General features: G+C 45.2%; 1 protein-coding gene across 1 annotated transcript in view; it reads left to right on the top strand.

Moving 5' to 3' along the window:
* HYDIN (HYDIN, axonemal central pair apparatus protein) overlaps window positions 1-13,110 on the top strand; it is a 294,240-nt gene that overhangs the window by 60,460 nt on the left and 220,670 nt on the right. The window contains exon 9 of the mRNA XM_006878867.1: window positions 5,268-5,367. Coding sequence (XP_006878929.1) covers window positions 5,268-5,367 — 100 coding nt within the window. The remainder of the gene's footprint in view (window positions 1-5,267; window positions 5,368-13,110) is intronic.

Below are 13,110 nucleotides of genomic sequence, written 5' to 3'. Positions count from 1 at the left end.
ATCCATTTGACTTCCTGTTTCTCTTTGAGACAAATGATGCTTGCCCTGAGTAATGCTAAAGAGAGCCTTCACTTCTCTCACTGATCCAGAAGGTTTGGGGAGAGTAATTATAGGTAGTGGAACAGGTAATACCTTCTAACTAAGGAGGTCTGGTGGCCTGGTGGGCAGGGAGCTGCACTGCCACCTGATTTCTGGCCTCTGGAAACCCATTCACTGGGGAGGCAGCTGTGAATTGGCTCTGACTTGATGATATTGAGTTGAGGGGGTTTTTTTCCTTGTTGATGGAGTTTTGGCTTTGAGACCATGCTTTAATTTTCCAAGAAATATCCTTTCTTTATCTCTCTAATATTTCATGGAGGACTATAATAATAATTTTTAGGACTATAATAATAATTTTTAAAATTGCCTATTTACACAACCAAGAATGTTTTTATGTTGGTAGCTTTTGATGGAATTCATTGTACCAGGTAGCTGCTCTTGAAGGTGTCACTCACCTACCTTGGCTCTGAGCTGACTGAACCCGCAGCCCAGCCAGGTGCTTGGTAAGGACCCACCAGCTCATTCCTCAAGGGCTGCCACCTCCTAAATGATGATGTGCAAGGGACCTCCTAGAAGTCATCCTCTAAACACGAGTCCAGCAGACAGGAAGACCTGCCTGTTGGTTGGTCATTTCCTCTGACCTCTTCCGTGCTTCTCTGAGAAAAGTGAGCCTGGCCTTTGGTGTGGTTGCAGTGGGTTAGAGAAGCGAGAGAAGGAATCTCTGTCACTTTCTACTGGGGGGACCTTCAGTGAGACAATGTCTCTTTACCTTAGTTTTTCAGCATTAAAGTGGAGATGATATGACTGCATCACATTTATACACACACAGAGCTCTGGTGGCATAGTGGGTAGAGACATTGCTGCCTCCCCAGAGACAGGTGGTTCAAATCCACTAGCTGCTCTGCGAGAGGAAGATGGACCATCTTCTCCTCTGTGACTTGCTGCCTGTGAAAATCCACTGGAGGGGCAGCCCTGACTGGACAGCATACAACAACAACACACATACACAACATGGTGTTGGCGACGGCTCTCCTAGTCAATGGCCGCAAATAGTATGATCTGGAGGTAGACACACTTCAGTCTCTTGTTGGGATTGAGGATATGTTGTTCGTATTGTGAGGTGCCTTAGTTGACTTCGACCCATAGTGACCCTGTGAACAGCAGAGGGAGGGAGTGAGGGAAGAATGAAGAGAGAGGGGAAGGGAGGGAGGGAGCAAACAAAGGAAGACGTGAGAGGTGAGAAGGAAAACGGGGGAAAAAAGAAGGGGCAGGAGAGAAATGAATACTAAAAAGGAAAAGGAAGATGATTTTTAACATTTTCTCTTTTATTTATTAATTTCCAACGGGGAAATGTTAAAGAGTTCACCTCATTGTGGTCTATATATTTGAGGGGCTCCTTTTTATGGGCTGCCTTTCTTATGATCACATTGTCTACATTGAAAGGGATGTCCATAGACGGACAGCTTTCAGAAAGTCTCCGAATGGTTACCCTCCAATCACACGGTTGTTCTTGCTCCAGAACTCAGCATTATGTTCCAGTTCTGGAAATACTTAATATATGGGTGAAAATAGCAAAATGGGAGTTCATGTTATGCCTTGAAATTTGCATCCTGCAAAGTTGATTCCCTTTAGCAGATTGCTTGATTAATAAGTGAAATGTGATTACTTGACTCATTATGGATCTGAGGGGAAAGCAAAACATTTGGAGCGAGAAAGATCATTACAACATAACTGAAGGCCATTTTGACAATTATTTTCAACAGTGAGGTTTTAGTCACTGATGGTCCCTATATACTCGGTCTGTCAGTTGGAGAAGGAAGATGGACAGTGGCAGGAGGGGGCTAAGAGGACAACGGGGTGCGCCTGAGCAAGATTGCATAGAGCAGGAGGGAGGGGATAGTGAAGTTGGGGCCACGAGGGAAAAGTCAAAGTATCTCGGTTGCAAACATTAGAACTGCAGCATCATTAAAGAAGGAAAATTTCTTTACAGAGGCCTAATGGCTGAGAAGGTAATTTCAGAAGTTGAAGTGAAAACATGAAATGTTTCAAAGATGTTTTAAGTCAAATGGCCGTCACTTTAGCCTTACCTGCCCGTTTCCGGCGTGTGTGCTGCTAGGATTTGCTGGGCCAAGCTTTAGGGCTCCCCGCCCCCACCTAGAAAAATAGAAGTTCTTTAACTGTCTTTTTAATCCCAATTGAAAAATTAAAATGTCCTTCTAAATGTTTCTGGTGGAGTCCGAATCCTTGTTCAGATGCCCCACACCAAGAGCATCCCTCTGTGAGGGGCAGCTGAATGGCTCTGCTTCTGTTTTGACAGATAGCACAGCCCTCTCAATGCACTTCACCTGCTTCAGGCTCAGGAGAGGGTTTTAGGAGAGGATTTGCTCCTGGATTATCTCTGAGGCTCAGAAAAGCTGCAGGCTCTTGCTCATGTCGTGTGCACCACTGAACAGCTGCAGCGGGGATAAGGAAGCCTGCAGCCCCGCTCTCATTCACTCAGAACAATATCAGACGCGGTCCTCCTTGCGCGCTGGCCCTCCCGCACCAAGCAGAAGAACCTCTGGGCTGCCCGGGCCTGTCCATCATACGAGCCACTTCTCCACCACGGCTAAATGCCAACGTTTGTGGCCTCTGAGGAGCTTCTAGTGGCTTCTCTGAAGCATGTCTAGCACCACTCATTTAAAACCCAGCAAAAATCACAAACCTGGCTTCCTTTGAGTCAGTTCCAACTCAGTGACTTCAGGGGACGGAGTAAAACTAGGGCTTCCGAGTCAGTGAACTTTTATAGAAGTAGACTGCCTCATTCCTCCCCTCTCTGGCAACTTAGTGATAAGACATTGCAGTGTCAATGCAAAGGTATGTGGTTTGAATCCACCAGCTGCCCTATGAGAAAAAGATGGGCAGTCTCCTTCTGTGTGTTTACTACCTCTGAAAACCCACTAGAGGGTCAAGCTGCTAATACAGAACTCTTTAACTACTGGGAGCTCTGGTGGCACTGCCCATGGGCAGGTGTGCTAGGCCACAGGTGACACCTGTCCAGCACTCTGAATTCACTGACTGCTGTGAGGGAGAAAATGGCAATCTCCTCCCATGTGATTTTAGCCTCGGAAAATCTGCTAGGGGGTCAGCTGTGAATCAACTTGACAGCAGTGAGTTTGTGAGCACTTGAACACTGCATCACCAGGGTTCTTTGTAGAACCTTCCACTTCTGCTAATCAGACTGGTTTAATGATGGGATATAAAAAGTGGGTCTACTTTGGACATTTTATTGAAGCATGTTGCCTTCTCATCTGTACAAGGACACTGAATCTCTCCGAAAACCAAACTTTTAAAAGAGATCCAGTCCATTTCAAGCCACAGGACCCTTGAGTTTGCCCCTCTGGACTGAGTTTGTCTAATTTCCACTGTGGCCTTTTTTAACATGAGCTCTCTTCAGAGCCACGATGGCACCTATCTTTTTCATCACTCAGTCTAGATTTAGCACAGTCTACACCCATCTGTGGAGTCCTGCAGTCTCGTGGGTTATTAGAGAGCACTGGACTTGAATGGTTCTAAAATGGAATATCCATTGATACTCTTTGGGCTGACTGGAGACCTGAACCAGTGCCCACTTGGTCTGCTGGGCCTACCCACCCATTCTGACCACAAGTTCTTATGTTCCCTGACGCTGAAATCCATCCCAACCAAAAATGGCCAATCATTTCACCGTCCATCAGAAGGGAGCAGATAACGCGTTCAAAGTTTTAGAAAAGTGTCTCAATGAAATGCTTAAATGAGGAAGAGCTTTGGACCTCCCTGTTCTCTGCACGATCTCAGAGAACCCTTCTGGCTGTAAAATCTTTGGCCTTTTCAAGTTCCATTGCACAGAAAATGGCAGAAATTCATTGCAAAGATGAACCAGACATTTGGTAATGATTGCAGGATGAGCAAACTGAGTAAATCGAGCTGAGTCAACAGCTATTTATTAAGTACTGAAGGAAAGTACCTCCGCTGAGGGGCTGGAGATGGACCTGCTTTGAGCTCACGGATGCTTCACCTGAGCGAGCGGTTCCAGAGGGAGGAGAGAGCGCGCGTCCCAGGTGACAGTCACAGCCATCAGGCAGCCCCTGCTACTTTAGAGGGCTCTGCACCCTCCATAATTCTCAAGTCAGGAGGGACCCTGCATAACCAAGCAGGCTGATTGAGTTCAGGAATAAAGTTCAGAGGGACCCTGTTGTGTGTGGACCCCAAGTTGGTTCTGACTCATAAGGGTTCTGTGTAAACAGCAAACAAGCCATGGACTTGGCCTTCCTCGTAAGCGTCACTATATTTGAGCCCATTGTTTTTGCCCCTATGTCAGCCCATCTCATCGAGGGTCTTCCTTTGTATATCAGACCCCCTCGGGAGGTTCTTCTCAAAGGGCTAGATTAACAATGGCTTGCACAGTTAGTCCCCTCCGAAGCCCTAGTGCTGGCCCCAGGCTGTACAGACTGTGAATGTTCACCGAGTACATGACATTTTAAATGCCCTCAAGTCCCAGTTCTGTTTGTTACTGCTGCTACATGCTGTCCAGTTGTCTCCAACATGAGTACAACTGAAGATGCAAGCTGACCTGCGTGCAGCTGGGGAACGCTGTGCGATGGGCGGTGGGCATCCTGCGAGGCTCTGCGGTGCTTCACGCCAGGGCTGCACTCAGTGAGTCAGCCCATCTCCTCAGGCTCTTCCTCTTTGGAGAGGACCCTCTCCTTTTTCCAAGCATGATGCCCCTTCTTCAGGGACATCAACTGGTTCCCTTTCTTAATTTTTATAAGTTAAGAAACTTCCTTAAATTTTCTGCACAACTCTTAAGTTTGGTACCCCTCTTAAGTTTCCAAACCTTGTGAGCCAAAGTTAACATACTTTGGTTTGGGGCACGCTGTGAAATACCATCCTGGGGGAAAGTGGAGGGTCAGAGAGAGCGAGGGGACCTTGTCTGTTAGGACTTCGGCTGTTAACATGAGAAGTATCACGCTAGATTTGAACTTCTGCTGGTGTGGAGCAAGGTGGAGTGACACGATGACTGTAGAACTGAACGTGAGTATATCAGAGATTGCAGGAATGGAAACATTAAGTTGTTTATCTTCTGAATAAAAATAGTGCTTTTGTTATTTGTTGTGAAAATATTTCCTGGCATTATGATTCAGCATAATTTCAAAACAGTGTCTTCACTTCATCATTTTTTAGATGATCCTTTTATGCTTTTTCTTCAGGAAGGTGATGTCTGGCCGAACACTTCAGCTGAAATCAGTGTGTGTTTCAACCCTGTTGAAGCGAGGCTGTACCAACAGACTGTTTACTGTGAAATTTCAGGTACAAACTTCCTCTGTTTGGTAAATTCAGCACATTAAGTGCTGTGTGTGTGTGTGTGTGTGTGTGTGTGTGTGTGTGTGTGAGAGAGAGAGAGAGAGAGTACAGGACACCAGTAGTACAATAATGGAGCCACGCTGTACACCTCTTCTTTCTTTCTCGAAAACACCAAACTTTATAGTGCATTACAGTGATGGAGTAGGGAATGGGTGGGTAAAATGGAGAGCTTTCTTGCTTCTTGATTCTTATAGCAGTTAATTTTAGTACCTGAATCATGCTACTTCCCCTCCCACATTGTGCTATTTAGCTTCCCTTTTTTAAAAATTTATTCATAATTTCAATGAAAATCTACAGAGACTTTGGATTTCCATTCATTCATTGTTGCACTTTTCTCCCCTCCCAACCTTCCCCCCAGTACATTACCCTCTTGTAAAAGTAAAATTCTTTCATTGTTTTACAATCCCTCCACCCAGGTCCACTCCACTAGACAGCCTTTGCCTCTGGACTCCTGTCATGCCAAAAATACCTAATAAAATATCCCTCTTAAACAGTTGTCTCCCTCATCTGTTTCAATGCAATATACATTATTGAACCCATATCTTTCTCAGTCTCCCCCCAAACCCAAGGCCAGTCATGTTTTACAACAGTGACACCATGCAGTATATGTCTTTTTGTGACTGAGTTATTTCACTCAGCATAATGTCCTCCAGGCTCACCCATTTTGAATAATATTGCATGAGTTCCTTGGTTTTCATTGCAGCGTAGTATTCCATTGTGCGAATATATCACAGCTTCTCTATCCATTCGTTTGTTGATGGTTTAGCTTCCCTTTTTAAACAATACTAAAACACCCTATCACAATAATGCACGTAGACAAGATGACAACCTGAAAGTGTACAACCTAGGAAGAGGGTGGTCACGTAGGGTGGCATCCTGTTTGTGTCAGAGAATTGACTACATACAATGGAATAATTGAGCGAATACAGGAATGTGCTGAAGATAATGAAAGCCAGTGTTTTCTTTTGTTTCATTCTGTGTTTCCTCTTGGAGGAGAAAGGTACAAATATGGAAAGACGGAAGTTAAGATGAACCCTTTGACTGGAAATGGAGGTTTTACTGTGGAGTCATAGTTTTTAACTTCTTGTTGTTGTGTGCTGTGGAGTCAGAACGAAGTCATAGCTGACCCTCCAGGTCGTTCTCAGAGACAGTAGATTGTGTGGGAGGAGATTGTCCATCCTTGTCCCGCAGAGCAGCTGGTGGATTTGAACCATGTGTCTTCAGAATTGCAATGAAGTTTCTTACCACTAGGCCACCAGAGTGCCCTATTTCATTTGTAGATATAAAGAAATATGCATGTAAATGTGCTAATATGTGTATGTGCATATGTATGTATGTTTTCTAGCTAGATCCATGGAACCAGTGAAACCCTAATAGCACGCTAAGTACCATTCTGTATGAAAGAGAAGAAGACCTCCAACAAGGAGGATTGACATGATGACAACAGCAGTGGGCTCAGGGTGCCAGAGATGAAGAGGATGGCACAGGATAGGGCTGGGTTCTGGTCTGTTGTTCATAGGGTCATTGTGGGTCATAGTCAACTCAACAGCACCTAACGACAACAACTGCTAAAGGAGTCTAAGAGAACATGCTGATTGTAGAACTGAGGCAGGGAAAGACAAGCCAAGCCTGGAATACCCTCTTGGTTTTGGAATAAGGAAGCAGTCAAATAACAAAAACAGATCAGATGACACAGAAGTCAGCAAAGGGACTCCTGTGGAATCTCTGAGTCCATCCAGCAAATCTTTACCATTTGGCAGCTGCCAGCGTGACACATCGGACTTACCTGTATCAGAAAGAAAAGCAGAAAGTTTTACTGAAGGATGAAACATGTCAAGAAACTGGGAGATACACAAGCATCTAAGCAGGCTGCTGCCGCGTTTTCAGTTGCAGAGAGAGAACGGTTTTTATTAAATGAGACAAACAGTAGGAGTATGTGTCCCAGGCAGGCACAGAAAGGGGAGGGGAAACCTTTGTGAAAAGTTGTAAGAGTTTGTTAAGCTGTAGTGAACTTTAATATCAGTGATATCCTGAGGTTTGTTTAATGAGATGTTCTGTCAGGCACAATTAAGTCATTACATTGTCACAGCCGTACCTTGCCTTTCACTCTTTCTTAAGGTAACTAGTTTATGCTTTTATGGAATTATAAAGAGATGGAATGAAACGAAGTTTTCTGCAAATGAAGTCTAATATGGAGGGAGTCAGGAAATTATCAGTGGGATGTAGCTAATTTTTTGGGTTGAGTTTTTGTGTGTGTATGTATGTGTGAGAGAAAATTTTGTACTTGGAATTAGCCCACTGGACTCAGTTTAGATGATTCCAATTTTGTTGGCAACATCCAAGGCATCATAGTCAGGAGCAAGTCGAACATAGGCCTTCTTCTCTCCATCAGGCCTAATCAAGGTGCTGACCTTGGCCACGTCAGTGTCACAGAGCTTCTTTACAGCTTGCTTGATTTGGTGCTTGTTAGCCTTGACATCCACAGTGAACACAAGTGTGTTGTTATCTTCTGTCTTCTTCATGGCTGATTCGGTGGTCAGGGGAAACTTGATGATGGCATGGGGTCAAGCTTATTTCTCCTGGAGGTGCTCTTTGGGCGTATTTGGGCTGCCTTCGGAGACTCGGCACGTTAGGCTGCCAGAAGCAAGGTGGGTGATGTGCAGATCATTTTTTGTGTGATTGTGGATGCCTTTCAAGACTGCCTTCTTGGCCTTTAACACCTTGGCTTTGGCTGCAATTTTGGGAAGGGCAAAGGTTTCCTTCTTCGCTTTTCGGTGTTATCATCGTAGAAAGGCAGTTAATAGGTTTTTAAAGCCTCATCTTGATTGCAGAGTTATATGACAGCTGCAGGATTTGATCTGTGCTTAACATTATCAATTCTATTTTCCAGACTCATGTCACCCAAGTATTGTTCCTAGCACAAGGAGTGCAGATATTCTTTTTTTTAAAATATTTTTTTTATTGGGAAAAACATATTGGGGGTACAAGGAGGTGAGGGTTGGGGGCAGAAGGGTGAGGATGGGCCAGGATGCAGTTGCAGAGCTGCACAGTTTGGTCAGTGTGGGGAGCAGGTGAAGGAAATAATGAGGGTCCAGTGGAGACCAGATGCTACAGAGGAATGACAAGCATTTTCCAATAGTAATTAAACCAACTGTCTTATTGATTTGGGAATTGGATGCCAACTCTCTGGCTTCCTCATGCTGAACGGGGCGTAGATATAAAGGGGGGAAGGGAGGACGCTTTATCACCTTACTGGTGGTCTTGGGTTACAGCTGCTTGCCTTCTTGCTCCTGAGGGCCACGACGGGTCGCCCCGAGCCGGGGGCCAAGCGCAGCCCTCCCCGGGCAGAAGGCCATGACGGCTCGCCCCGGACAGAGGGCCGAGGGCAGCCCACCCTGGGCAGAGGGCCGCGACGGCTCGCCCCAAGCCGGGGGCCGAGGGCAGCCTGCCCCGGGCAGAGGGCCGCGACGGCTCGCCCCGAGCCGGGGGCCGAGGGCAGCCTGCCCCGGGCAGAGGGCCGCAACGGCTCGCCCCGGGCAGGGGGCCGAGGGCAGCCCGCCCCGGGCAGAGGGCCGCGATGGCTGAAGTAGTCTTTTTTTAAAAAAGAAGAAGAAAGTGTGTGTGTGTGTGTGTACCGTCAAATTGGATCTGACTGGTACAGGAGACTGCCCCTCCTTCTCCAGCAGAGCACGAAGTAGAGTCTGGGGTGTTTTTTTTCCCCCCCAGATGCCTGTCGGGGCCTGGGTTTCAGCTGTCCACACCACAGCAGTGGACAACGAGCTTAAAGCCCCTGATGGCTCTGGGCACCGACTCTCACCAGTGGCTATGGATGAAGTCACAGGCGATTTTCAGCCAGCGCCGAGGAGTGCAGATATTCTTAACAAATACCAGTGGATTTTCAGGCCAAAAGGGTGAAAGTATGGTATGAAACGGGATTTACATCCAATCCAAATATCTTCGCCTGCCCCAAGTTTATTAATTACTTAGGGAGAAAAACAAACAATCCAATTTGCAGTGGAGAAACCTGGCTAGTGTGGTTTTCATGAATACCAGGGCTCCTAGCCAGATTGGTCTGGTTTGACTCTGGGCTGAAAGCCTGACTCAGGATATCTGGGATGAAAACTCAAGTTCTCAGCAGGACGTGGAACCCTTCCTGGGCATCGTGGATCCCCTGCTAGGAGGCAGTGAGTATACAGGACCCCTCTGTGATCAAGAGAATAAACCTCGCTGCTTCCCAAACAAACCCGAAGTGAAGAAGAAAGCAGACTGGCTGTCGTGTAGTCTTCAAAAGTGTCCAGATAATTAAACTCAAGACAAAATCGAAGAGCTGTTGCTACTTGAAGGTGACATTGTACTCGCATCAGTGACCGTAGGAGGTTGACAGTGTGGGGAACATCTGGTGAGGATGGCTCTATGGACAAAGGACTTTCTAGAAACTTTGTGCCATCTAGAAACTGTCCTGTAATTTAGAAAATGTGCAGAATTTTTAAAATATCAATAAAGTATATAGCTAGTAAATAATCTAGAGCTAAGCAGTGATCTGTTTACAGAAGTGGCAAGTTGAACTGTTCATTCCAATAGATTCTCTTGCTCACTCTGCTTATAAGGCTGTTTTCTGAGTTACTAACTCCATGTATTTTCTGAGTCCTCAGTATGAAGGAGGAAGGTTTAATTCACTTAGGTGCTTCCTCCCCTCCTACCTGCCCAGCTTCTCAGTGGGTCTGGAGGAGACTCTGGTACATCAGCATCCAAACAGAGGCTGGAACCACTCCAGTCACCCTCAAGCCACAGGTGGTGGGATCCCCTCCCAGCAGCCCCCCAGGGAGGTCTGCCTGGCTGTTACCCAGTGGGGGCTGGCAGCTCTCCAGGAAGTTCCCAGACACTGCACAACCAGTTGTATTTATCTTTTGTTTCATTTGCAATTCTGAATTCTGCCACAGAACTCACATCCTGGGCAAGCTGAATAGTATAATTTTCCATCTGCATGACGTTTTTCTTTATTTTGTTAGTGATTTGTTAAGATAGGATTGCCAAGGAAGGGGCTTTGTTTACATAGTAATTCCATATCATCTTCCCTGTAAATTCCATGTAATTCTGTGTGTCTTTTCAAGGGCAAGTGTTGATTCCTTAGTATTATCTTCAAAGAGCTGGTGAAACCTTCTGGTCTTAGAGCACTAAGAAATACATCTTAGGCAGATAGCAAGCTCTTTCCCTTATTTTATTTTGTATTGCTTGGCTTTGCTTTGCTTTATATATACATATTAGGTGGGTGGTGTTAGGCATCATTAAGTTGTAATACTAAGCCTCCAGAAGCAGTTAAATCTCACAAGGAGGAGATTGGCCATCTTTCTCCTGTGGAGCAGCGGGTGTATTTGAACCATGTGCCTTTGGGCTGGCAGTGCAGCCAGAGCACCATAAAGAAGCACACATTTCCACCTGGAATCAAACCGGGGACCTTTTGCGTGTGAGGCGAATATAATGATGGCCACACTAGAGGAGCTCTGGCATTTCCTTGCTCTCATTGTAGTTTTTATTCGTATGTGAGTATTCTTACACAATACGACTTCATATCACCTGGTTTTGAAGTTTATGTGATTGAACTCAAACTGCATGTCTCTCTTGTTGCTTCTATCTCTCTTCTTTTGTCATCAATGGTATATGATGGGCTGTAAGCATATGTTAAGAAGCAGGAAGTAGCATAGGAAGCTGGTGTCAGTGGTCTTGAGCAAAGCCTCGTGGGATGCATTAGATTTCAACAGGCCGACTAGCCCACATCTCAGACTTGAACACTCAGCTAATCTATCTTGCTGCCGTAGGTACAATGATGGAGGGGGGACCCACCTGGGAGGAACCCTCCCCTCAAACAAAAACAATGTTCCTCCGGCCCACAGAAAGCTTAGAAATTAGTGTGGAGGAGAGTGTCATATAAACTGGAGGATATGTTGGAATGCTCTGCAGTGAATGAATGAACGAGGAGGATTTGTGACACAGTTCAGTCTTGGAACAAGGAAGCCTCTCTGGAGAAAGTGACACTTCAAGTATTATTCATTAGATGTTGTGTCAGTATATCTTGTCAAGGATTTCAGAAATGGTGTTGCCAAATGTTTTTTCCCAGTTGGTAGGTTTTCTTTTGATAGAGGTTTTGAAACGGATCCTTTGTCTTTCTTAACTTTCCAATAGAATATGGAAATTCTTAAGTTAATCACTCCTCTTTTAAAAAAATTCAAAAGGAAAGAACATATATTTGGTCTGGTTCAGCATATGGGAACTTCAGAAGGAAGCAGCACTTTCTAATTGAAGCGGTGAGATTCATTGGGAGAGAACACTGTTGATGAGTGCTCTGGGCCCCTGTAGAAAGACAGCCCGGCAGCACTGGCTCCAGATGTCCACGCTTCCTCTAAAAACATAAAAATGAAATCTCACTGTCTGTTTCATTCTGTATATTGTGAGAGGGAAAGAGCTAAATTCTTAGGACAATTTAGGGCTTTTGATTTTGATCCTAATTCAACTAAATAATGGAGATTTACTTACTTTTAAGAAACAGACGGGCACATCAATCCAATCTTTGGAAACATTTTTTTTTCTCTCCCAGAATAATAACATGCTGCATGTGCATAGAGGCTTTCTTTCTCAAAATTCATCACACTGCAATCTCATCATGCACTAGTGTTTCTTAATTATTGAAGTTGTTAACAGTTTCTCTGCTTGATAAATAGTCACCTGTCCATGGATGTGGGAGCCAGGAAATTGAACCGCATATTGTTTGGAGTAAATCTGCTGCAAAAGGCCTCTTTAAAGTATAAAAAAAGCAAAGGTGTCCTTTCCGCAGCCAGAGTGTGGTACAACCTTTGTAGTTGCCTCAGATGCATACAAGAGCTTGACAATGACAAAGGAAAAGAGGAAGAGCATCGATGCAGTGTTGGTGAAGATTGCCAGGAGAATGAAGACATCTGAGGAAGCGCACGGTCCTCAGAGTGAAGGTGATGAGCTTTTGGCTTGCTGACTTTGTACAAGTCACAAGGAGGAGGAACAGCTGGAAAAGAACCTGAAGCAGAGGTCCGCGCAGGCCAGGCACACTCCCAGTGAGAGCCACTGCAGTGGACACGAAACACAGTGGATGAGGCAGAGTTTTATTCCGTGATATGAGCCGGAATCAACTTCATGTGCTTAACAATATATTAAGAGTAAAACTTTCTGCGTGCGGTCTTTAATATGTATCCAGGTCCCTGGTGATGGGATTTTCTAGGATCTTTTCCTGACGGTGGAATTGTTTGGACAATCCAGTCGTGCATTCTCAGGTTGACTATCTTAGCAGCTTTCTCCCAAAGTTTACTTTCCTTTGCTGATTTACTTTCTTACTCACGGTGCTCCACACCGTGAGTGCTCTTAGTAGTGATTGGCTTTCCATCTCTGATAGGCATGTCTCATTGTGGTTTTGATCTTCATGTATTTGTTCATCTATTCTGAATTATTTATTCTGTTCTCTTGGCTGTTTTGCTCTTCTTAATACCAAAAGCATAACCACTTTTGTCTGATGGTTCAGCTCATGGTGACCATTCTTCAAGGATCGGAGGCTGTAGATCTTCAAGGGAGGAGACTGGAGGTTTTCTCCCAGTGAGAAGCTGGTGCTTTTACACGACCGGGCTTCCAGCCAGCAGCCCAAAATATTACTCACTATACCAGCAGGGT

This window comes from Elephantulus edwardii, unplaced genomic scaffold, assembly GCF_000299155.1.
Source record: "Elephantulus edwardii isolate Elephantulus edwardi_28Jun2011 unplaced genomic scaffold, EleEdw1.0 scaffold00001, whole genome shotgun sequence".
Taxonomy (NCBI): domain Eukaryota; kingdom Metazoa; phylum Chordata; class Mammalia; order Macroscelidea; family Macroscelididae; genus Elephantulus; species Elephantulus edwardii.
This window is presented reverse-complemented; position numbering and strand designations above follow the sequence as displayed.